A 27583-nucleotide genomic window follows, 5' to 3' on the forward strand; every position below is an offset into this window, starting at 1 on the left:
TAGCACTCAGTAGGGCATAAACAGAAAGAACCGTACACCACTGAATATCATGCCATGATTATGAATTTATGAGTGGATGTACAGATGGATCCACTTTCTACACTCTTATTAGAGCGCTGATATTTGTGTGTGTGCGTGTACAGTACGTGTGCCTGTGAGAGAGAAAAAAGGGAGCGGAAACCACTGCCTACATGTGCAGCCGTGTGTGTCTGTGTCACTTTGGCTGCTGGAAAAGCTGGAAGTAATCAGCTTCATCCAGTTGAAACCTCTGGAATGGGAGGGCATGGGGGAATGGGAGACAAAAGTCACAGGTATAGTTGGAAGAAAAAGTGTATCATTACATTCAGAGCCAGTCAGTGGTGATGCCAGTTGGCCAAAGTTAGCAGGAAGCTGTCCTAGTAAATGGCAGCAGCTGCTCGCAGTTCGAGAGAGCATGTCCCAGTCAGAGGAGAAAAGCGATGGCATCTACATTAATACTACCTTAATGGCCCATCTGGTGCTCCGTAGGGTCCCTGGCTGCGCCACCGACTCATAGGCGTTTGACAGGCAGTCTCCAGCGCACCAGACGCGCATGGCATGCCAAATGGCGGGGAGACGCCTCTGTGGCGCGCGGATCTGTCAAACTCTGTCTGACGCTGTAGTCACACAGGCAAGCGAAGTTAAGGCAAGTTTTCACACGTGATTGGTTCTTGACATGGATACGGGGGGGGGGGGGGGGGCGGCGGCAGGAGGAGAGTGACTGGCTTGTCTGTCTCTCCTCTGCACCCCCCTTCTCAAACACCCATGCTCCCACTCACAAGACACACACACTTAATCAAACACGGCCTCTCACTTGCTCACACTTGCCCGTGCTAGATGCTAAGTTGCCGTGACCAGATTAAACCTCAATGAGAAAGTCGGGTTAAGATTAGCCAGTGGTGGATTCACTCTGCTCTGATGGCAAATGGAGATAACAAATATTATTTTCGCTGCGAGTCACAGCCTCTCTCTGTAAACAAATACTGGAACAAATTGCTTCATTGGAAGAAATGGTGGAAGGCCTTATCAAAACACCACAGAGGCTTCTGGCTGTAATTGGCATAATTCGTTGACAGTGCAGGCTGCAGTCCATGATGTGGCACAGCGATGCACTTTGTGGGAACTGACTGATCATGGCTTGAGCTCTCGAGATTGCCCTTTCAAATCATCTTTTAACAAGCTGGACACTTTCTTTCTTTTAATCTGTCATATAATCATTTAAAATAATTATGTTTTAAAATAAAATTCTACCTACAGCATGAAGTTTTACCAGTGGACAATCTCTAGGAGCTTGGCCTTTCCACCAGGCCCTGTTGAGTTGCACGCTACTGGCGCAGTCAAGGTTTCTCCCAGAGCAGGTCACATTGTGCAGTACCCCCCAACACAGATCAAAGTCCCAGAAGTACACATCACACTGCGGCTGGGAAACTGCGGCTGCTTTCTGTGTGAGTAAACTACACACAAAAGTACAGCGTACTATTTTTTATTTTTTTTTAATTTAGTACTTCAAAACATTTGCTACCGTTCTTTCTCTCGCACTTTTTTTCTTAAGGACATTTTGAGAGATAGCAGCAGTTCAAAAATGGAACGGAAGGTTCTTTAGAAAATGCATTTCAAATGGCTTATCCAGTAGGTAGCCCCAGAGGACACCTCAGGGATAAACCTTGGCAAGAAAGGAAGATAGAGGGAAAAAAGTGAAATTGGAAAGAAGACACAGCCCTGACTAAAACAGTAGAAATATATGCAGAAAAAGGTATCCTCTTAACCTGCCGACGCCTCTTCAGAGGAATCACAGCGCTCCATATCACTATTCACTTTCTGAACAGTCTGCCGTGTTCTGTGTTTATAGTAAAAGCCCAGATCCGCTGATGTCGCTTGCCCCAGACAGTCTCATATTTAGACAGCCGGTGTAGGTGATTTCTAAATGACTCACGCTACAGTTAGACACTGTCCCAGTTTAGTTTTTGTTGTTTCTTCTTTGGAGCCATCGTTGATTTACTGCATTTTGAGTGAATCAGTGGAATGATGGATTTGTGCTCGATAAAAAAGGGGATTAATGTTTTATTTCAAACTAAACAAAAGACAAAAACAAAGGAAATTGATGTTGGGGAGAGGTCAGCTGGACAGCAGCTGCCAAGTTTTGTGTGTGTGTGTGTGTGTGTGTGTGTGTGTGTGTGTGTGTGTGTGTGTGTGTGTGTGTGTGTGTGTGTGTGTGTGTGTGTGTGTGTGTGTGTGTGTGTGTGTGTGTGTGTGTGTGTGTGTGTGTGTGTGTGTGTGTGTGAGAGAGAGATTTTTAAAACCGGTGTTTATTAAGATTTACCAGAGAACATCACGGTCCTCTACAAATGAAATGAAAAAAAAACCACACAGAGAGAGAGAGAGAGAGAGAGAGAGGTTATGGCAGAAAGGAAAGGCAAGAGGAAGAACGAGTTGGGGGAGGTTGAGGGAAACGAGCACAAGGAACTCTTCAACTTTCACTCTCATTCCCAGATGTGTTGTAGGCAAGACGTAGCCTTTGAAAAGCTTGTGGCAAAATAGGCAAAATATGAATGCAGCCTCTCCACTTTCCCTCCCTCTCATATACGTAGCTGTTTTCTCTCTCTTTATTTTTCTACCTCCTTCTCACTCTCTCCACATCTCCCTCTCTTTATCTTTCTCCCTGGGCATCTCCATTCCTTAGTGGCAAGCCCAGCTCGGGGTGTTCTGTGGTACTGAGAGTGAACCTTCACTGTCTCCTTCAGCAGGCACGCTGTCCCTGCACCACACACACACACACACACACACACACACGTGCTTCCCCTGCTAACTTTGATTTCACATCTGCCGCTTCGACTACATATGTGACAAGGTCAAACTGGATAATTTACAGTTTTACAAAGTAAAATTCATTTGTCAGTTGATGCTGGCATTTCTGAACATTTGCAAATAAGGTTAAACATTTTCTTTCTTTTTCATCACTACCAAAAAAGGACAAGACTCCTTCCCCTACATTGACCACCACTCTTTTTTTGCAATCCATTATTTGGCCACTAGAGGGAGCTTATATTATGCTGTGGTCCCTCATGTCAGGACTCAGTTTCGCAGCGCTGTCTGTCCAGCCTTTTCAAATCTTCCAAATGTTCCCCATTCCGTCCCTAAGAACCAGCAATTGTCCTCTAGTCTCATGTTCCTGACAACTCAGAGATCATAGACAAGCGGTAAAGGCATGAATTTCTGCGTGGAGTGTGGTTTCCTTCAAACAAATGCCATAATTGCTTTTCATACGTGTTTATTGTGTGAACGCAGACATTTTTTTCTAGTCTGAGTGTATGTGTGCATGTGCCAGAGGTGATAATTCTACATTTTGCTTGGAGGCTTGAGTTGGGTTTATAATGACAGTAACAGAGAGCATGTCCAGGCATGCTTTCAATCTGCTCCCCAAATGTAATGAGTTTGGGCATAAGTCTGGTCATCCCAACTTGATCAAAAACCAGAGAAAATCTGCAAATGATTTATCACATCCTGTGGAGATTCATCAGTTACACATGTCAAAATGATGCTGAGCCGAAAATTAAAAGGCGTCTTTCGTCACCATTATTTCCCTAATATAGACAGAAAGTGGGAGCATGAAAGCAATTCAGTCGGGATAGTGGAGAAAAAGAGTTTTATCTGGTTTAATTTAGATCAAATTCCATTTTATTTGATCTTATTCTATCTATTTTATTCAGATCCCCTCCTCAAAAATAATGATGCTGTACAACTACACGTGTATAAGTAATTCTAATAAGAAAAATCACCACCTATTTTTCAAAAGTAGTCCTTCAAAAAAGTACTGCATATTACAAATTCTAACATTTGTCTTCACTTACTCTACTGTTATTAGTTTTTATTTTATTTTACATTCATGGACACGTAAATCGCACAAAAAGAGATACACGTGCACACCCTTTTGCCTTTTATCAACCTGCAGAAGACTAATGCATTTCGCCAGTTAATCAATTTGTCCTTTTTTTCCTGTCTGTGTCCCTTCCTAATATGGGTTGGGTGACATGACAGCATCCGAACTAGAGTCCCAGCGTTGTCCCACCGTGATGTTACACGATCGTCCCTCTCATGTTACTAAGGCGAGCTCGTCTGAGGGGGACTCGCCGTACTCTGCTCCTCTCCTCTCCTCCACTCCTCCTGGCCTTTTCCTGTGACAGGGCTGCCGTTGATACAGATCGGCTGTGACATTTTACATTGTGTTCCCTAATTGCGGCAGCTGATAGTGGGATAGCTCACCATACAGCTGCATATTTCCTCTTTCCTCCTTTCCCCCCACCTTCTTTCTTTTTTTTTGTTGGAGGTGGCTAGCACGGAGAGTAATTGCTCATTGTTCACGTGTTGTCTGACGGTATGCCGTTAGGTGTTTCTCCCCGTTGCACAACTCTATCTGTAGTAGCGCTTAATATGTGAAATCCATTAATTTAACTGAAACTTTGAACAACTGTTTTGGTTGTTAGTCATTTAAAAAATCGAATATGCAGCATTTATTGAAGTGAACCACCTGAATTCATGGGCCGGAGTGATGTCGTCCGTTGCTTCCCCTGCTTTGGTGCTGTGTCCTCGAGTGTCTCACACAGCCTGGGACTCCCGAACGGAGAGCCAGGATAAACCTGTGTGACAGATGCAGCTGTAATTATACAGTTGTTTTAAGACTGTCAGGTTGCAGGGATAAGGGAGCCAGCCATTTGGGAAAGTGAGCGAGGCGGGTGCGGAGTAGGAAAAAGGGGGGAGCGGGGGACGGTTTGATGGACGGACATTGTAACACCAGCATCTGGTGATAGCTGCAGCTGCCGTATCGTTTTCCCACCGCCAGCTTGCCAGCTAAATAAATATTGCCACGATCTGTCTTGTACTAGCAAGTGTAAATTACTTTAACACGTCAATAACTAGTTTACAATGATGTTTTTTCCTGCCATTTCAGAACATTTATTGATTTCACATTGCTGTTAAATGGCATGGGCATTGTTTCCCCTCGCTCTGCACTTTGTTTCTCACATAGACTCCCAGCGAACTTGACAGGAACAGGAGAGGAAAAAAAAAAGGGACAACCTGTATTGATCATGCAGTTACTCTGCGGTTTGCTTCTATAACTAAATAGAAAATTAAATTGTATCATACTGAATAGAGTGCCTGTATAAAAAGCTTTCACAGTACACATGTTTACTGCAGTAGTGTTCTGAAGTTCATATTTGCACCATAGGCAACAAGGAAAACCTGTCTCTGAAATAAACAATGTATCTGTTTTTTTCTTGCTTTAAGTAAAGCTGATTCTAAATATCATATAGGAAAGTAATTGTTGGTGTCAATGTTACCATTATAATTTTCATTATAAGCCATTTCAATATCTTCCTAAGTGAGGGAGAGAGAAGTAATTAGTTAAGAAATTGATTCTGAAAGAAACAATGCTTACATTACACATTTTCTTTGTGGTTTGCGAAAATGGAGAAAGAAATCATAGAATGCACAGTACTGTATGTTTGAGCTTGTGTTTGTGTCGATATGCACATGTGCGCATTGTAAAGTGGGGGCATGCACGTGTGTGCACCCGTGAAGCATCTTCTGCATTACACGTCTATAGTGTGTGTGTCTATTTTCATTCATATGGGTTCCTCCTCCAGAGGACAGATGTTGGGAAACCCACAAAATCAGAGCTGAAGCCGCACTATAATCACCGCGATTTTAATCAAGGTCTCACATTGTGACCCACTTATTTTCTCACAGTGCTGATTGCACTGCAGTGCAGTGACGACTAGCATTACAAAACTGCAGCCTGTGATTAACCTTCACATCATATACATGTCCCCTAACCAGCATACAGCCAATCCTAATCCCAAAATTGCACCCACTCGGACATGGAAAACCTCTCCCTTTGTCAAATTCAAGCATTTTTTCCTTCCTCATCCTCCCATCTTCACGTCAGACGATGATGGTGCCTGTGTCCTGCTAAGGAGCAAATTGATTGTCAGAGCTGAATACTCAGCTGACATATTTCTGTCAGACGGAATATTTTTCTTCAACCATTTGCAGACATTGCGACCAATGTTTTTTCTATTGCGGGTATTCACAAAATACGATGCATATAAAACACACACTCACAATCCTGTTATAGGCTTTTGTGGATGTAAGGAAACCAAACCCTCTCATTCATTTTAACAAGTATTATAATTTCTACATCAGCGATAATAAAGCAGATTGATTTCTCATTCTCGCACTCCAACACCATTTAATTGTGTAGCCAGAAAGCTCCAACTTGGGGTCAGCAGGGCCCTCTCTCATTTACACACGCACACGCACACATCTTTTTTTCCCTTTCTCCCTCCCAGATGCTCTCACTATGCCTTCTCAAAGGGCCCCCCAAAACATGCCCAGACTGGAATTTGCCAAAATATCCTTTCCCCTATCAAACACACACTGTGCCTCATCTCGGTCCCTTCCCACTTACTCCTTGAACATCTTAATTAATACCCCTTAGGAGGCATATCGCCCCGCAGAGCCGCAGCGATTCGCAGTGGTGGTGGATTCTCCCTGTGAACGTTCACCACAGATGCTGTAGTTCTTTTATTTATTAATTTTTTTCAAAACCACATTACTAAACTATCACTTAACTTTCTCTCTGTCCCAATCAACACTAAAAGATTAACTACACCGGTTCATGAGCAGTTGTCAGATATTGTGTGTCTTTGCATTTGAAAGTTGCTCCAGTTTTGAGAGTATTCAGGGATTTATGTGATTTAAAAAAAATATCTTAAGGTTCAATACAGAATGCAAAACCTACTAATGATGAATATATACAGGTAGTGACTCTGAACTATTAACGGTGGCAGACGGAATATCTTTTATGCAAATAGCCTTGCACAAACGTTATAGATAAAACAGTTTTTAATGTTTCTTTGATTGCTGTTTATGAAATGTGACCATGTGTTATTTGATGGCTTGGTATTTTAAAAAGTTGGAACCGCTACAAAGGCAGATGACTTTTATGTTCCATCTGTATGACAGCCATACAACCTTTACTGTACCTGTAGAGCTGCAACAGTCTTTCCTCCCTTGTTTCTCCCCTCTCGCCCTGCCTGTTCCTCCTGTACAATAGCTAATGGATCGTTGTGGTTTCCAGGGTCTGCTCCAGAAATGTTCTCCTGCGGAGATCTCGTAAGAAGTGCCCTCAGCTGGTCCCTCCGTCTGCCATTAGGCCTCTCCACACTTTTTATCCCTAGACCTCCAAGACCTCAAACTGCCAAATGAGTTGAATTATGGCCAGTTATGTGGAGTGGACCCGGCGTCACAGGGGAGAGGCCTGAGTCAGTGGAACTAACCACACTCCTGACCATTAAAAGGCAGCCTGACACTGCCTCTTCATCTTCCCCCCTGCGCTCAAAGGCCGGGATCGCAAACCCATGTATCCCAGAGGAGAGACACAGCACAGTGAAAGCGACCGGTGAGACAGGCAGACAGCCGTCCACTCATTCAGGCAGGCAGGAAAGCAACCACATTAAAATGAAGCTCTTCCTGGACTCTTTTTGTTTTTAAGGTTCTTTTTTCTCACCCTTTTTGCCCTATATTTTGCCCTAAATATTCACCTGCCTTTCATACGTCTCTTCCCTCGGTGTTCTTCAATCACTTTTCTTGCCAGGCCCCCCCCCCCCCCCCCCCCTCCCCCTCCCTCTGCCCTACAGCTATGTGGGTGGGGTTTCAGGGTTATAACTTCACAAGGTTAATTGCAGTCGCTAAAACAAGCGTGGCGACCAGGGCCCCAGCTACTGTATAAAGGAGGTCATCTGACTCAGGCAAGCCTCATGAATGTACTCACAACATCTACACATGGATGCTGACCACAACGGCAGGCACGCACGCACGCACGCACGCACGCACGCACGCACGCACGCACGCACGCACGCACGCACGCACTGAATTTGATCTGTCACAATAACAGGAGCATCATGGCATGATGGATACAGCCCCTTTTTTACCCCCCTCTTCTCTCCCCCCTCTGCTGCTCTCTGGTAATCTTGATGCAGTGTGTAATGTTTGCTGTAGCCAGCGGCTGAAATTGAATGAGTGATACAACCAGAGGTGCTGGGATTACTGTGGGCAGAATTGATGCTATCTGTCCAATGATGTGTTATTTTGTGGAAGTGAGGCAACAAACCGGAGAGAGAAATGGTCGCAGCACTGTGTATGATTTTACAGTTTAAGTGGTGAAAGACAAATAGAATAACAGTGATGTGCTAGCAGGGGTTGTAAATGGTTGAATAATTTTTCCCGATTTCAACATTCATTTATCTTTTCTGCAGTCTTTTTGCTAGGCTGTCTCATGGCAGCTTGAATGCTATTTATCCCTCTCGTCTGCTCACAATTGCAGCATCCGCTAGCTCAGCACCCATCTTTAGAGGTGAGACAGGTTTGCCACCAGTCCCTGCTCCTTTTATAAGGTTGGCTCAGAGAAGGGTCAGAGGTAAACTAATGACACCGCCAATAGATGCTTCCTCCTGGAAGCCTAAGCTCTGGCTGAGCAGGGACTGGGCTTGTGGGAATAAAAGTGTGCTGCTTTGGGACTCGGCAGACTGCACCTGGGTCAGACGTTTTCCATTGAAAAGACAAAATTCAGCTCTTTCTGCCAGTTTGGGGCACAAGCTGAGAGTCCCTGGCTATTGTTGTGGGGTCAGGTTAAAGCCGTCCAGATAGCCAGAGCAGCTGACAGCCATTCATCACAAATTCAGCAACAGTTACGCACTGTATCACTGTAAAGTTGGAGAAAAAATAAATAAATAAATAAATGTCACCTTTCACGGGTGGTGCACCATACATTTTAAATGGTGATAATGTTTTGGATTTTTAGATGTAAACATCGAAAGTGGTCACTCAGGTTATGAATGTATGTTTTTTTTTTCTCCTCTATGAAAATTTGACAGGCAGCAAATTTTTTGTTTTAAGAAACTTCTACAGGACAACACATTGGTCACTCACTTTTGAAATCCAGTATTTGAAACTGTAATTTACAACATGTGCTTATGTGTAATAAAACACATAGGCAGGGAGAGACTATGTGATGTTGGCTTTGCGGGGAAAAATTAAACAAGAAGGGCTATTTTTCTCCCCTATGTAAACAGCTGGCAGCATCCCATGCCTGCACAATTAATGGGCAACTAATTGGCAATAATCATTTTTAAGCAAATTTAGAGTAGGCAGTTGCCCCTGGAACAAACAGCTGCTGGTGGAACCTTCTGGCAGTATAGCGTGGATGTTTTGAGAATGTGACTGATCAGTACTTGAAGAAGGTGGCCGATACACAAACACTTGTATCCTACCATTTGGTAAAAGCTTTTTTTTTTTTTAATCTACATTTATCAACTCCTGTATGTACTGTAGCATATAGGAGTAATGCACAAACACAATCAGCATAAATCAGCCGGCACTGCACTTATTTATAATTACGTATATAGTATGCATGTTTGGATTTAAGTTGTCATATTTCCCATTGTTGTTTCCTCTCATTGTTGTAATTGTCTTTCTCATTGTGACCATTCTCAACTGTTTCTACTTTATTGCAGCTAAGTCCTTTCAGGTCATCAAGATTTCTCACTGGTCTAGTTTTTTTTAATGGCCTTTGAGTGAATCTGTCTGGGGCTACAAGAACATCCACATTACAACATGATCGTTTTAAAACCCAACACTGCTGCACCCTAAAAAAATTAATAGTCTGGAAACGCTGCTCACCCCGTTTTAGTTTTTAAAATAATCTGGAGGGGCAATGACGCAGTCACCTTGCCTTCATAATGGTAACCCTATTGGTTCTCATCAGTCAGGACCAAGGTGCTCTTACTTTTCACCATTGTTTCTCGTTTGTGGTATTTTGTGTGGCTATATAAGTAACCAACTGCAGAGAAGACAATCTGCTTCCTGTTTACACAGTTACACACATGCTCTCAGTGTATATGAATGGTCACATCATATCCTTTTTTTGGTGTGTTAGTATGGACAGGGATTAAAAGTGTTGCGTGGAATGAGTTTTAAAAACGCTGCTTTAAAACAAAAATCATAGTAGTATGGATGTGGCATTGGCTGAGTTGCTTTGAATTTCAAGATGTCATTCTGTATATAAGCATTTTGATGATATGCAGTATCATAGTAGTTCAGAAGTAATCTTTGAACCCTGTACGCACTGAACACACGGTATGAAGATTATTGAACAAGAAGAACTTATAAAAGTGGAACTTCAATTAATGTGGAGTGGAGTATATGTGGTTTAGTTAGTCATTATCTAAAACATTTGCCAAAGAGAGGCGGCAATACATTTTTTACAATGATAATTTTTCTCCATGGTGTCAAGGACTTTTCTAAGCCATATTGTTTTGAACATACTTGTTGAATCATCTATTGAGAGCATTTAATGTCAGACCTCTACAGTGTGAATCTATAGCGCTGGGATTTCATTCAACTTTCATTCAAGGAACCCTGCCAAGGTCAGGATCCAGTAATGAAATACTATGAAGCAGTACAGTATTGGCAGGAAGGACAGTACCAGCTAGCGATAATTGAATTAAACAAAATTGTACTTTGCCACATAACTCATCTGGCCTGAAGTGACTCTAACTGAAAACCAAATAGTTCATTTGATAAAGGTAGTGACAGTCTCTGAGACACTGCCTCTGGGGACTTTCACATAATGCACACATTAATTTACATGATGGAGTCTCCTCTGCTTTAAGCCTTCCCCTTGATGAGAGGTGGAATGAGAGAGGGGAAAGGGGGAGAAAATGAGTGTGTGGGATGCCGAAAAGTAATGTCAAACAACCTGATTGTGAGAAGGGAATGGATTAAAGGCATTGTTTGAGCTGGAGGAGGTGCCTTCCGTACCGCCGGCTGCCATCTTATCTCGCCCCCCCAACAGTGGTTTAATCTGTTGGTCGAGCACGCCTGCAAATAATTTCTATCCGTCAGACAGACAATGGAGCTGCCACCTTGTTGTGCATCATGGATTACTGTACCGTGCATCCTGTCCCGCCCCTACATAGACCCCTTACAAAGGACTTATTTGAATATCCATCCATGGCTAATTTGTATGTGTTGCATGTGGGAACATGCACAAGTAGAAGCTTAAAGCCCCTTCAAAGATACATACAGACTTGTTTTAACATGCATGCTCCTATACATGCAGACACACACACACACACACACACACACACACACGCGCGCACACTTGTGCACGTGCCGCTTATAGGAATTAATTTTGAGGCTACTTGTTCATTTAGTTGATGTTGAAAGTCAGGAATTATTGCTTCCAATCCTTGTGGCTGAAATGTAAACAAACAGAATGGACCAGATTCAATTAACTCTGTCTAACCTAACATATAATTATATGAAAGCACAGAGTAGGGAGTGGGAGATAATGGACTTTTTTTTTACCCTTGAACCTTAACCCCGCTTTTCCCATTTGTTTATCAAATTAATTTAAGCCCGTAGATTTGTTATGCCTGGGCTTAAATACATATAATCACCCATTTTAGCTTCACATTACACTTGTGCTTAAGCTAATTAATCCTCAATGTTTATCGTGCACAAACAGCGATGGCTTTGCATTACACGTCAACAGAAGTCAGGGTCTTTTAACTTTGATCAAAAAATGTTAATTATATAATGCCATCGCAATTTACTCATTGTCCAAACACACCAGGACCTTGTTTTTGCACAAACATTGGTGAATGACATTGAATGACACTGGCCGTATTGATGTCTTATTTATTTCACTTGAAATTGTCTGCAGAAAATTAACAAAGAAAGAAAAGAAATCCACATGATGGTGTTGCTAAATGAAAATTTCTGAGAATCTAGAATCATACCATGAAGAATGACGTGAGATTGTGACAGCTCTTGCTTCATCTCATAGGATGATGTGTTCAACAAAACACTGCCCACATGTTTGCCCTAAACTAAGTAGCCCTTAACTGCTTGGACAGACAGCAGGCTGTTGCACTTTATGTATTTGTTTATTTTCAAGATAAGGGGCCGCTTTTATGGATAAGCAGCTGACGCTCCTGCTCTGTCAAGCTGGGACAGGCCGAGGGAAGATAAAATAGAGTCTGTTAATCTGGTGCTGGTGAACAGAGAGAGCGATGTTATTGACCTACGCTGGCAGCAATGTGTTTCAATTATACACCGCCATCCATTTGTCAGGCTAGCGGAGCGATGGGGGGGACACGGAGTTCAGGCCTGGGTTACAGTCATTCTCCATCACTTATGATGTGTCTTTGGAAAGCACTTTAATTGAATTACCCAATTTATTCTTCAAGCAACAATGCCCTGGCCCAGACCCATGACGTGAGACAATTAGATACAAGTTTGAAATCAGGCAGTTTGCATACTTCATCTTTCCATGGTGTACACAGGGTAGGAGACAGCTAACTTATGGCGACTCTCTCCCTCTCCTCATCCAGAATGAATTCTATTAATGTGAGCGATGCGACTTTATCATGACAGTTTCATCGTACACCTTCTTTGAGCCTGTTTGACGTGTGGCATCATGGAGGCTGTGTGTAAATGGCACTGCCTATGTGTTGCTGTCCACCCATGTGCATGTAATGTGTTGGACTGCAACTGGTAATTTGTCAACAAAAACTCCCGGTGTTTTGACCAAGTGGGCAATTGAGATTTAAATGTGTTGTACTGTATAGTATCTAAAAGATAACTTCAGTTGATGTACAAGCAGTTTACTTTGGACTATTGCCGGAACTTTATGGGATTGTTGCTAATTCATACAACATGAAATACACTCTGCATAAAAACTAGTGGCCTTTTAGTTTCACATCCAAAAATATGTATTTTTAGTTTAAAAAAACGATGACAAAAAACTGCATGTTCGAGGGACATTGTCAAAACCAGGGTGCACTGGTTTAGGGGAGTTCCCCCCTTGTTTAACTACAATCTTTCAAGCAGATTTCCTTGAATATTTTCCCCGTTATTTGCAAATTGCGCCTGGTTGGGTGTGATTAATTCTAATCAAGTTCAATTTATTCTGGTAGAGCAGCTGGAAGAGGCCTAAGTGTTGTTTGTGTTCTATCTGTGAGCTGTTTGACAAGATGGCTGGGCTGTCTATCACGTCAGGCCCCGGTTCCAGGTGTGGGGTAGGTGCTTGTGTCAGATGCACACTGGCCTACTTGCACTCTGGCCCCAACACCTGGCTCTTCACCAATCGGATTGTCAGTTCATCCATTTTCCCCGAGACAACAAGTCCCGCTGTCTGCTCCTGCTATCTGTGTCTAATCAACAGTGTTGCTCCTCCAGTATCTCCGCAGCTCATCTTGTTAAGGGCGAAGAATAGTGGATACAAATGTACTCTCTATAAGCATGTAATGTACACCAATTATGCTAATTTGCAGTCTTGCAGATGGTCCAGTGTTGATTGCAGCTCTAGGATCAGGAGCGGCCGTCTGAAATTTGAACGTGGGAGTCACGTGACACTCATTACTGCACAACCTCAACCAAATATCCCTTTGTCACTCGTCATCCATCTGTGCTCGCTGTCTTTGACAGATAAGACTATGCAGAACTCTGGGCTGCTAAAGACTTGCACAAGTAACAAAGAAACACTATCCATAGTTTTAATTGGTCACTCCCCGGTGAAGCTGAATTTGAGTGTGTACCGAGACAATCGGCATCACAAGTCATCTAAAATGGCAATGACTTCGAGAGAGAGAGGGGGGAAATAATGTTCTCCAGTCATTCAATGTCCTAATACATAAGAACACAACACATTCCGAACAATGAGAGTGAATAGAATCATCGAGATGTGTGCTCTTCATTTTTTTTATGTGTCATTTCCCCTTGACAGTCAACCTCTTGGGTACATGGATAGCTATCCGCTCCAAGGGCCGGAGAATCCGCTCCAAATGCCAGTCCTCTATGGGAACTGTGACATTCCAAGTGTGCCAAGGTGTGCCGTGTGTTCGGCAAGCATGTGCAGTCAGCTGTAAATTCATCATCGTCATCAGCCACGATGCTCTTTGTTCCAGCTGCTGAGGCGATTACTTTGGCCCCGTCTTCTTTTTCGACCAATGCGAGAGTGAACCCATGCCGATGTTCGAATCAATTGAGTCCTTTCAGAGAGCTGTGGCCATTGAACTCTGGAGACAGAATATAGCCTTAAGTTGTGCGACCTTTGTGGCAGGGGTTTCCTGCTAGGCATGATTCCTGTTTAGTGAATAAGTGGGGCAATTATGGTGTGGTTTGGGCTGTGCAGCAAATGTCACCAGCAGATAAACAGTAGGAACAACTCTTCCGTAAAGGCCTGATTTATCCACCCTGGACCCCCTGTAGCCTGCAGATGAATTAGGTGCACTTGGGTGTAAAAAACAAACAAACAAGCTTCTCCCGATTTCACTGGAGTTCAAGGATGCATATAATTGGAGAAAGAGTAGTTAGTGGATAAGGCTCCGGGTTAAATCTTACTTTGTCACACGCCAAATCTCTCATGTCTAAAAGGCAGCCACTAGTTTGATCTCTGGATCGAGTGTGAACTATATGCTGTGACATTGCAGAGCTTCAAATATTTCATCAAAGTTATTCCAAGAACTGCAACACAGGTTAAAAAAATCGCTCATATTCAAGGTTTAATACGTTGCTGTTAAGGAGTGTGAATGTTAAATTTCCCCTCTCTGAATCCCCTCTTGTGAGTCGCTGATTGGTGGAAGAAACCACATCCACATTGCAGTCCATTAAAGAGAACCCACTCACGCGTGACTGTAGGGCGGCCTTTATAACATCATGAGCCTGGGGAAATGGGAGAGCTCGCGAGCGTCATTCCATTACCTGCTGAAATGGATGCCCCTGTATCTCCTCCTTGATTAGCTTTGTCTCGAATAACAATGATAGCTTTAAGTGTGTCTAATTGAGGCCGGGCTCGCCCTCCCTCTCGGTGTGAAAGTGCTTACTCATTTTGTCTGTCCTTTTAATAATTACATTATCATTTTACGCCCCTGCTGGTTCCTTGGGAAAGAGGGCTGGCGCTTGTGTTGAAGTGAAAGCTCATTATTGGAGCTGAATTATGTGCAGTTTATTGATCCCCATGGTGGATTATGGTGCTCTGAGTTAGTCTAGACAGAATAGTTAGCCAGATGACAGAGAGGAAACATAGAGGCCTCTCGGGATAGATCCCTGGGCTCAGTTAGCAATTAATGCCTGCCAGGTAATGGAATTTAAGTTTACACTAAATCCACCAATGCCTTGACATTTGAAGTGCCTTATAAAAAAACATTAGCCTAATGAGACGGTCGAGAGCAGCAGGGGGATTCTTTTACACACTGTTTCTCTTTCATACTTTTCTCCCCTCGATTGGCTTCTTCATCTTATCTCATCCCACGAAATGCCCCTCTGTCAAAACGCCCTTCTGATACTATAATTACTCAACACTAAGGATTCACACTGGAATGAATGAGTGCATGGTGATGCTTTGCGGATGTGTGTTTTCCTTTCTTGATTGATTAACAAGTTTGATTGATTGACTTTGGACGGCTCAATTTCCCAGACGGAATTTGCTAATCTCCATCTCGGGTTTGGTTAGGGTGCACAACAAGTGGGGGGGAAAGGCCAAAGTGCTGAGTAAGAATCCAAGCGGGACATTCATCTCTTTAAAGCCCAGGGTCCGTTTGGAAGCTATCCATCATGATCGTGATCAACACAACACATTACCAGCGGCATCACGCTCCTTGCTGTCCACAGCCCGCAGGAGTTTGACTTTCAGTGGACATGTCTGGACCTTAGTCACAAGGAGGGGATGGAGCTTGTTTTTTATAAACACCCGAGTTTGGGCTGGTATTCATCTGTTTGATACTAATACCTGAATACCTACTAATACCTTCTTTTTTTTTCAATATCTTAAACCTTTAATTATAAGTGTGGTGAAAGTGAACCAAAAGAAGTTGTGGGCCTGACAGATTATGAGTGAGTTGAAACATTTTATAAAACTCTGTACAACTGAGTGGAGCTGCAGACTCCGGTGATCATTCTCTGTTGGTCATTTGATGCGTTGTGATGGTAAAAATAAAACTTGAAGAAGTATCAAAATATCAAAGTTCTCAAATGTTAAACAAAACAGTAGTTTCAATATCCAGCCTTAGACTGAGTGTCTGGGAGAATAGTTGCCCAGTTGCTTTTTAATGCCTCGATCCGGCAACAGCTGGATGCATTATTTTGTTTTAGTTCTCAGTCCATCCGTCCCATTCTCGTGGATGTGATGTCAAACATCAATTTCACTGTGACCCCAAATTCGTCGCATTCTTGTGAACGTGACACACCGCAAACTCTTTGAGGGAATTTCCTTGAATCTGACACAAACTTTCACTTGGACTCAAGGATGAACTTGTTAATATTTGGAGGGTCAAAGGCCACAAAAGTTGACCTCACAAAACATGTTTTTGGCCATATCTCAAGAATCAATACGCTAATTATGATGAAATACTCAATCCCTTTAAAGTCTTTACTACATACAGTATATTATGAGTCTGGACAGACATCGATGTAAACTGCAACTTGACTGGTTGGCAGAGACGAGGCCACAAGGCAATAATTCAAATTTATTATTGATGTTTAGTTGTATAGGGACAAGTATATAGCAATGCCACATACTACAGCATTATGGCCTCAACTAATTGCCAGTGCCTATTAGATTTATCAGTCAATAAAATCCATGTCCATCTTCTTGGCTGAAAAAAAAACCATGTTCACTTATATTTGTTGGTGCTCAGGACACACACACACACACACACACACACACACACACACACACACACACACACACAAACAGTAGAAACATACACACTCATAACTGGGGCAGCCTGCCAGTTGCTAAACTCCACATTAAATGATGGCCTTAATGAAAAATGCTGGATAGCCATGGCAGTGCTCTGCACCTGTTAAAGCAGACTTTTACATCCCGGGCGCGAGACAGGGAGCCAACAACTTTACCTCATAATAAGGCCAATATCTAGCTCAAAGCCCGTCTGGGCCTTTTGTGTGGTTTACCATGTCCTTGCCTCGTAAGCCTTGATAATGTTAGTAAATACATACAGGGGCATGGATAAACTGGCTGTAATCCACACTACCCCTAGATGGAAGAGTGAGGCAGCGCTACTGGGGGAGAGGGAGATGGAGCGAGGGGAGGGGAGAGCAGCGGCTGATTAGACTGGTTTTACTGTTCCTCCGCCGACCTAGAAAAACACAGCAGTCATGACCTTGCATAGCAGAGCCCTTATATATCTAATGATCTCTGAGTACCTTAATGATACAATGTGTTCTCTCTCCCACTCTTTCCCTCCATTTTGCCCATCCTTCTTTCATGCCGCTCTCTCCCTGTTTTTCCTCTTCTTTTTCCACACAAGCTTGTGCACGCACACGCACACACACACAAAGTACACAGCCTTGAAAAACCCAGTCAGCAGTTTGGCCTAGGAGTCTAGCAAATGAGCTGTCCTATTGAAATAGAAAGGAGAGTGCTCTGTGCTGCAGAAAATGCTGCTATAGCAAGCCTCACAGAAGAGGGACGGGGCGGGGGAATTACTTGTTCGGACAAAGAAACATGAGAATGTCCTTTCACTACAAATGTACCAATTTACATTTAGACGGAGCAGATTACATCCATTTCCACCATACTTTATTTCTCTCTACTCTTCTTTTTTGTTTAATCACCTCCATATCTCATTTCATTGTCATTCCAAAAAAAAAAAAGAAGTATTTTTCTCATTGATTCAGCCTTCCTTCTCCCAGGTTACTCCATCGGTTCGAACACTCAGTGCGGTTGGACTCCTGCAGTTTAATGGCGACGGCACTGTTATACAACTCACATCGATCGCATCAAAGATGACTAACCAACCATAGGACCCTCTTACGTTCTCAAAGCACAGAGCTGAACACTTTGTAATCCTCCTTTCACCAAGAGAAGTATATTTTTCTACACACGATGGGTCTGCGGTGATTGGACTCACCAATAGGGCAGTCTGATGCATCAAAATCGTAATTTTATCATGAATTAAAGAAAAAACTGAAAGTAAAAACATGTTTTTTAAGTCTTCATTAAGCTTTTCAGTTCCCGGCCATTTTGTCAATGTGTAGAAAACAGCTTCTCCTGGCTTAAGTCATTCATTCTTGTGACTAATTCCCTCTCTTTGGCCACTTAAAGCATAAACCTCCATTTAGTCCTGGTATTCCCTCCTCTGGCTCTATCTGCCCACAGTAATTAAGATTCCATTCTGCTCTGAATAGGAACGTCAAGATGGAGGGTTATCACTGGGCTTCTGTAGGCTCAACCAATGAAACACCTTTAGTGACCTCTCTGATCCCCCCCCCCCCCCTTTCAATATCCCTCTCCCCCCTCATGGCCGTCTTGTTGTGTGGTCTCCTCTCTTCAGCTCTCTCATTACTCTCTGTGTGAAGGCGTGGGAGGTGGGTGGCAGTGGAAGAGCGGGGTAGTTGCAGAGGAGGGCTTCTGTCCCTGGATGAGTGAGTGTGGATAAGAAGTTGTTTGAATTCATAATTGTGCTCTTGTGAAGGGGGAGATTTGTAAAGCAAGGCTGGGTTCATTGTGTGGCAGTGCGAGTCCAGCGGAGGGTGTGAGACGCTCAAAGCTAATGTAATCTACGCTATTAGAGAGGGTTAATTAGCTGCTGAACTGGAGCCTGAAGAGCAGGCAGAGCACGAGAGACACCGAGAGGGAGAGAGAGGGCGGGCGGTGGGGATAGAGAGGTCTTCAGGGAGTCATTAGAGACTGCTTGTTGTAATACAGCCACACAGTCAATAAGGCTACTCTGAGGAGTGGAAGAAAGGCAAAGAAAGACACGGATGGATGAGTTCACGCTGCGGAAAAATGTCTGGATGTCAGCAGCTCTGCCATGGCACATATGTTGAGAAGCCAGAGATTAATTGTATGGCTTCATTTTCACCCTCTCTCTTTTAGCCACATAAGGGCTATTTTAGTTTTTACCCTGATTGAATCTCTTCTTTTTTTTCTTTTTTTCTTACAGCGATTCATACTTTTGTTATGAAGGACTACCCTGAAAAATTGATAGGAAATTTGTTAAAAAAAAAACCCTCTTGCCAGCACTGTGTTGAACTTCATTATTAGATCCAACTGGGTGTGAAACTTCATGGATTTCACCTCATGTAGTTAGTTATTCATGTTCAAGTTCTCACTTTATTTCATTTATTTCATGTTGTGCAACAAGCAAAAGAAGAAATTATTGAGCTAATCGACTGATGGCGGTGAAATTGACGATCTTGTCAGAATGTGCTGTGGTTCAGTGATGACCCTTCATCTTTAGGTAATTGTGAAACGACCCTAAGTGTCATGTTCAACCTGAACCTTCTTTATGGCTTGCTACAATTAAGTAAAGTTAAGAACTTAGAAACATGGATCTCCTTAAAATGGAATGAATGTAAACCAAGTATAGAAAACAAAAATCTATTTGTTATTAAAACCTGCTTTCTTTGACTCAAGCCTGTTTGTGGTTTGCATTGTAGTGCACGCAAAGATGATATCTAACGTTCGTGTATTATCTTGACTACTCATCATACTATTATACTTGATTCTCTCTGCATTGCTGTAGAAAAGGCCTGAATAACTTCTCAGTATTCTTTTCATCTTTATTTTTTTTAGTAGGTGGAAATCTGAGGCTTAAATGGGTCCGGTGAAGGTCTGCCGGCCCCTTGCGAGCAGTCTATTTGTATTTATCACTGTGGTCTCTAGGAGTCCATCCTTTACTTGCCGTTGGTCTCTTGTCGCTCTGAGCAAAACTTCACTTAAGATGTGTAGTTAGTGCCCGTTCCCTTGGCATTTTAATGCAGATTAATTACTTTCCATGGCCCCAGCAATCCATTTTTGTTTGTTTCGTTGATGTTTTTAGCTTTTTCTTGACCTTGGGGTGAAGAAAGAGAGAAAGAAAGAGAGAGAGAGAGAGAGAGAGAGAAAAAAAAACCCTCACCAGTAGACGTATACCCTCAATTTAATAGCAGAGTGAGGTGTTTCTCCAGCATCATCAGATCAATGGAGAGTAAATAGCCCACACTTCTTGTTTCACAGTGCAGTATTGATCTTTTCCTCAGCCTCAGCTTCCCTTACCCCGGCATCTCGTGTCTTTCAACCCCTGGGACTGTGCTGATTGCCATAGATTGGACAAGCTAACAAGCGCATGATGAGGAACCAGGCTTCCTTTTCTTCTCATAGGCTGTTTCATTTTTTTTCTTCTTTTGTGGCACTGGCATGAACACACAGAAAGACAGACATACACACAAGGACTTAAAAACATCAGATCTACGCAGCTCGGTGCCATAAAGGAGTATGGTTTTTCTTTCTTGTTCCCTCTGTTGTTCACCTCGTTATGTCTTCATCCACACTGAGAGGATCTACTGTAGCTCTGCCTGTCTTTGGGATGTTTGCCAGGCTGATGGAGTACAGCAACTTAACTACAGAGAAATTCATATATAAAGTGTAATTCTTCACCTCACTGGGAACTTTATTACTTTTTATTTTTTTACAGCTGGCACCGCGTTTGTTCCAGAGTCTTCCATCATCCCTGAAAATATCTCAAGTGGCCTGCGGAGAGCGACATACTCTGTTTGCCCTGGAGGACGGCAGTGTGGCGGCATGTGGGTAAGTTCAGTGTCAACGCTGCAGACAGTTTGCCAAAGTCCAAACCTGTGGGGGATAGGAGGAGAGATGAGGAGGTAAACCCCTCCCCACACATCCCAGCCCCTCTGATGTTACTGCATAGGCAAATTAGGGCCAGGGGAAAGATCGAAGGGTTTGTGTGCTTGTGTGTTGGGTACATTGATGAGGAATCATTGGGTGTTTAAACTTTGCTTTGTGCGTGTGTATTTGTTTGCATATGTGTGTGGGCATATGCTTGTGTTTTGTGTCTCTATATTTCTGCTTGGCGTGCAACGTTGTAATAAATCTTGTTGAGTGTGGGTAAGAGAGGCGCATGTGCTGCTGGGTGGTTCAGAATCAATATGAAGTGTGTTTATTGAATCCAATAGTTGTGTTTGTGGAGAGGGGGAATAAACCAGCTGGAATAAGTGATCAGATTTGCTTTTAAGGCTCATTACCAGCCTGTTGGGCATATAGATCTGCTTTTAAACAGCACTGTGGGTTGGACAAGTTCATGCTTGAGCACAGCCAACATGATAAACATGCATATCTCAACATCATATTTTATCATCCACTTTTTTTCTTCTTCTGTAGAATCTTTTAAATGACTTTTCATCTGCAAGCAGTTTTGTTTTCATTGGTTTCATAAGAGTGGAGGCTAAAATTATCTTAAATTGGTTTTGTATTAATTCATACATTTTCCCTTTAAAGGCTGATAATTAGGCTAGCATAATTGAAATTATATTTTGTTATTAATTATTTTCAGAGACAAATTGTTCAAGTGTCCCTGTTTGTTGTGGTAATGTTAATCCTCTTACTTTAAAAGTAAAGATTTAAGTATAAACAATATAAATTCATATTCAATATGAGACTTTTAGGTTAAGAGAATCAGTATTTAGTATACTACGTGTAATTCCTATGACAAACTAGATTATAGCCACCATAATTGAGATGAGTGTGCTTGTGTGCATCGGGCTGTGAATTATTCAGAAAATATGTGATAATATCTGACTTACATTTATACACCAGTGAAATACTTGATAGTGTATATTAAGAAACATGCTTTGCACAAGCAGCAGAAAATGCAACCTCACCACAACGCTATGATGTAGTGTTGATTCCCAGCATCCTATCTTTGAGTTATATCTCTAAAGATCAGTCGGTGGTGTGATGAGTCGTGCCTATTTCTGAGGGCTATTAAAATGTTTTTCAAATATAGATTAAAAGAGCTGTTGGGAAGAGTGGAAAAGTCCCCGTCAGGCTGGGCCTTCGCTGCCATTAAACTAAGAATGAGGTAGCAGGCTAATACAAAGAGTCATAGCATTAATAGGCAATGATGCATATTTTGTATTATATATATGGTTTTGTTTTGTTGGATAGTGAGAGAGGAGGGGAATAATGCTCCAAGTGGTTGGGAGTTGAACCAGCAACCTCCTGCTTAAGGGCATGTTTGCCTGAGTGGTGTGGGCCTTTTTAATCTTAAAGTTTGTTCCGTTTGTTCATTCTTCTTTTTTTTTCCACTCTTCCAAATTCAAAATTAAACATCAAACATTCCCACTAAAGCAATTAATACCTAAGATAAATCACCTTTACCTGTCCTAAATTATGATCTATTCACCCTTGACTCACCCCTACCCCCAGCTGACCCACCTAGACACACACACACACACACACACACACACACAGACACACACACACACACAAAGGCTTGCACGCACACACACAATTCTCCCCCATTCCTCCACTCTTCTTGGCTCCCTGTGTTTGCATGTGATATTTTAGGTGACTCTGGGAGGGATGACAGTTCTAACTAGGCCTATTAGGTAACCCTCAGGGTGCCCTCAACACTGATTTGAGCACCATTAATTTTCTATTATGGAGTGCTAAAGATGTGCCCCTGCACAGTCATTCACCTGGCTTATTGAGTCTCGCACACACCAATTGTGGACTTTTCCAGGGTGGTGTTGCTGAAGGTTTAGTGCGACCCTCTGGGGAGCTAATTTATTATTTGCAGATATTGATCTGGCAGTGTAGGCCAGCCAAGCCGTGGCCGATGTTGACTCTGCTCTGGCCTGTGGCGACTTTAACCCTTTCTCTCCTGAAGTAAATTCACAATAGATGGATGGTCAGTGGCAGCTAAAGCACTGCTATTAGTGGTTGTTCCAATTCCTTCATCCATTCAGTGGTTTGTTTATTTAAATGAGGAACTGATGGAATAAGGACAGGATAGATTTTTATCATTCTGGATATATAGACCTCTTTTTATTCTTTTATAAACACTTGCACACAATAACACACACCCACACACACACGCACACAAGCTGTCTCGCCTGTCCGAGGGAAATAAAATCACAGTTAAGAGGAAGGAAAACAAATTTAGAAGGTCATCCAAAACATTTATCAAGCTGTGTGTGTCTGGTGGGTAAATAACAGAGGGACAGCAAAGGGCATGACTCTTAAACCACCAGATAACCACAGCAGATCATCACACACAGTCTCAAGATTCACTGCCGGAGGACGGATATTTCTCAGAGGGTTGCCTTCAGAGCATTTGCTAATATTCTCTCTCCTGTATTGCTATTTTATTTTCAACATAAAACGGGAGTTATTACAACATACACCCATGTGACTGAAATGAAAGCTATCATGGAGAAAAAGAGAGGAAAAAAGAGAAGCCACACAGGCATCTCTGATAAAATGACATCTTTGATAAAGTGGAAAGTAATGCATGTACCCAATATTGAAAAGGAAAACCAACATTGAAGAGGGAACCCCTCTCCCCCTAAACTCTGATCTTAAACAACTTTTACAGACATCTTATCTAATTGTACCGCTCTAATTTAAGCCATATTCTATCAGAGTCTTGCAGCATTGGGCTATTTATTAAGACGCACTGTCTAAACATCTTCAGTATACTACATCAAAAATGGTTCTGCTCAATTCAATGTTTTAATGTTATAAAGATTAAGTTGCGCTACAAACAAGTTTCACAGAGAGAGGAAGGGGGGAGGGCAACATGGACGTTACATTAAATAAACTGTTGTGTGGTTTGTGTATGAAGTATGAATATGCCTATAGGGAGATTGTCTACTGATGTTCTTATTCTGCTGTGTGAACCTGTTCTCCAGCATTGGCAGTAGTCACGCACGCACGCACGGACGCACACACGCACACACACACACACACACACACACACACACACACACACACACACACACACGCATGTGCACACACACGTTGATGCCCAGGGACCAATAAGTTGCTTCCCACAGGCCTCCTCAAGGCCTTTCTACAACCTCAGCCTCAGCTTGGCCTATCTCAACCCTAATTGGTATTTAATGCTCTCGCTGAACCTTAGAGGTCAAACAGCAGTGTGTGTTTGTGTGTGTGCGAGTGTTAATGTTTGTGTAAGGGTGCTGAGCCAAGTATGTCACAGGGGGTATTACCAAGAAAGGCCAAAGAGGAAAGCTACAGATTGCACGACTATGGGGGTGTCCTGTGATGGTTGCTGGGGAGCCTGAATAGAGGGTGAATCATGATAGATGTCCAGAGAGGAATTACGGGGGATAATAGTCCACCGTTTTCCTTCATACTGGTTGTTATGATAGCATTTTACCTGATCTTTATGGCCTGGAACATAAAATAAAGGTCAAGAAATTTCCCAGGGATGAAAGTGCCTCCAACCCATCCAGATTTGTCCATACTCCCTCTGTAAAGACGATTTCATGGTTGACAAGCCTGTCTCTTGTTGAATTTGGCGTAGCCTCAGAAGTTGGCCCATATTCATCTTCCATATTCATGTGAGTCACTGAGACTGAGGTGGAGGTCAGGGAGAAGACATCGCTGATGAGGAAACATGGTGTAGTGGATTTTCCACTGTTTTGCTGCATGGTCTCTGTTAATGCTGTTATGAAAGAGTGGGCAGTCTGCCCGTGGAGCCCTGATGGGGAGGAAGACAGAGGGAGGAAGCCACCCCACGCTCCCTTTGTCTCGTTCCATGCCACTTCCAAAACTCAATTGTCTGCCTTCTGCCAGAGACCACAGTATGTGGAGAAGCTCAATGCAGCTGTCTACACTCGGGGAGAGGAGAGGGAAGGAAAAGGGAAGAAAAGAAGATGACAAATAAAGATGGAGGTGGGCTTAAATACATGAAATGAGGACGAGTAAGATATTACCCATCATCCCCTATTTTGTGATGTCTGGCATATCATTCAGTGTTTTCATCGACCAGATCAGGAGGCTATTATGAGACATCATAGGGTGGAGTTGTTTTTTATGCTATGTCTTCAAATATGTAATTATTAGACTGGTTTGATAGTAAGAAGCACGCCTTGATTGACCAGAAAGAAACTTTTTTTACCCTGTTTCAAAAGAAAAAAAAGAAGAAAAACAGTACATGCTCTTGGTTTATCTTTTTTTTTTATTGGCTATACATCCATTACAGAGCTCTGGAACCTGTGCCATTACAAATTGCTCTATATGTAAAAGGAGTAAATGTGGTTCTAAAGCAATACAGTTGTCAATAAGCATCAAGCAGCTGCTACTGATGTGCCTGCTGTCTCATAAGTAATCAGGGCCAATCTGCTTTAGCAGAAAATGGCCATACACAGCGCAGCATTGATGGAAATGTCTAATTTCAACTTCATGGTGCCTTGAGAAGGCAAAGCAAATCAGCAAATGCTCATGTGTTTGACAGCAGAAGCGTGGAAATACTATGACAACTAGTTGGATTCGGTGAGCTGAGTGCCAGCACTTTGCATTAAGTTACACAAAACACTAATTGGATGCTACCTGGCTCTACATCACTAGCAGTTCTGAACAGCATCCGGATCTGGCTCTGACAAACAGCGGGCTCTCTGGTGTTGCTGGCTGATTGCTCCTAGCAAAGGGAAAACTGAAGCGATGATGAGAAAAAAAGAAGAAAAAAATCCCTTCTCTTCTCTCGCACAAGCCCTTGGCCCTGTTGGCACTGTGCTGGCTTTTTGATTTTTCCTAATGTCCCTGAAATTGATTTTCAGCCATGATTGCATTGCCTCTCTGAGGATAATCAAAGATTTTGAATAATTGCTGCAGTATGACTGCTCAACGGGGAATAACAAGAATAGTGGCTACTTCCCCTTGCTGTCATCCATAGAATAATTTTAGCCGAGCACTACAGCATGACTTCACAACATACCTTTCAAATGGTTCCCAGTTGTAAGCATGACACCATTTGTTTCACTGGATGAAAACTCTTGCCGAGATTTGATCATGACAAGACCATGATGTCACAGCTTCGGAAATCTGTCTGGTTTTGTTTTGTCACTTAACAGGTATTATTCAGGTAGCTTATATGTAATCACTCATTATTTTGTCTTTTGGCTTTGAGGGAAGAAGGAAAGAAGCAAAACACCAAGAAATAAATGACTTCCCTTATCCTGTCTGATTCCCACACAGTTGGAAAGAAAAACTTGACGTCCTCCGAATCCCTGCTACACGAGCCTGACAACACATTAGCTCTCAGTAACATTTCCCCTGCATAATCTTGCTGTCATTGATTTAAAAACATCCCGGGGAAGTCGTCTTGTGCTGTTTCTCCTGGCTGCCTTGTGCAAAAGAGACATCACCATCCTGGAGCCACCCTTTTGTGCCACATTGAACGATGGTCTCTCGTTTAACGTGGGAATGTAACCAGTGGTTGCGAGGCGAGAAGCAAAGTGATTGGAGGGGGAGGGAAGATTAATAAGCTGCACAGGGCAGTTATGACTTACATTGTTTCACACATGCCCCGTAGAGGTGTGCCTCCCAAAATGCATCATTGTATAAAATATTGACCTAAAGCTTATCATTACTCTTTCTCCCCTGCGCTTGCTTTGCTCTCGGAAGGAGACCTTCTGAATTGCTAAACAGCAATAAACTATTCTCACCCTTTTTCGAATTTCCTTTAAACCGCACGCACCTTAGACAAAAAGTAAACTGTATCCTGTATGATTTGCTACAATAGTCCTAAAATCCTGTCATGTACTGAGAGAAACAGGAGCACAGGCGGAGGCCACGTTTGTCTGGGGCCAACACTTAATAAAAGTGTCTTTCTTCTTGCTAGCCAAGAGGAATCTGTCCCTGACAACAGAGCCAGACAAATAAGAGACCTCTGACAGTGTAGTAGGAGGCTGGAGGTTGGAGTGGGATGCAACCTTGAGGAATAAACTGCACGACCCCAGCAACTTGTTTACTTTCTTCAGGGGGGGGGGGCTATTGTTACTGGAAATGATTATGGCTGGAATGTAATTCCTGCGAACGTCATGCTACAAATGGCAGTTCTCAGTATTTGGTTATATGGATTCATTTTACTGAGATACAAAAAAAGTCTGAACCCACTTTACACAATAACCTTGAGCAGTGGCTGACACTGCTTAGTAACACATGATCAAGAGTTAATAAAATTTGCTTATCCGCTAGTTCTTTTTGTGGAAAATGAATCGAGGCTTGGCCTGGACATCGAACATCATCAGAGGGCAAATTAATTCCCAAGTTTAGCAAGGTGGCTGTCCACCAACTTAAGCCCAGCAGAGGGTGGGTGATACATCAAAGTACAGAATGTCTTCAAACGGATGATTCAAACAAGGAAAATACGAAAAGAATTGCTCAAAAATCACCTTGGAAACTAACACCAGCCAATCAAGTTGCAGGAAAAATGGTCACAATCTATTTGTTTGTGTGCTATGTTTTAAACAATGGCCAATGTTTTCTAAGGACATCATGATGTCAGGGTAAAGTTGACATTTTGAGTATAAAATCTCATCACTTTCTCATGTAAACCAATTAGACATATGTCCCCAAGAGAATTAAATAAATGGCACATTTATTCTACAGCTATGGCCAACAATGTTTTTCTTGACTCAACTATGACTCCAAGTGAAAGTTTGTGCCCGG

The 27583-nt window shown here is 42.6% G+C and overlaps 1 protein-coding gene across 8 annotated transcripts in view; it reads left to right on the top strand.

Moving 5' to 3' along the window:
• Positions 1-27583, top strand: part of LOC118313456 (ultraviolet-B receptor UVR8-like) — a 301478-nt gene that overhangs the window by 57370 nt on the left and 216525 nt on the right. For all 8 annotated transcript variants that reach the window (XR_007030162.1, XM_047329106.1, XM_047329107.1 and 5 more), the window contains exon 6: positions 20562-20674. Coding sequence is in view for 7 of the 8 variants with exons in the window: in XM_047329106.1 (XP_047185062.1) it covers positions 20562-20674 (113 nt within the window). In the remaining variant the exon portion in view is untranslated. The remainder of the gene's footprint in view (positions 1-20561; positions 20675-27583) is intronic.

This window comes from Scophthalmus maximus, chromosome 19 (assembly GCF_022379125.1).
Source record: "Scophthalmus maximus strain ysfricsl-2021 chromosome 19, ASM2237912v1, whole genome shotgun sequence".
Taxonomy (NCBI): Eukaryota; Metazoa; Chordata; class Actinopteri; order Pleuronectiformes; family Scophthalmidae; genus Scophthalmus; species Scophthalmus maximus.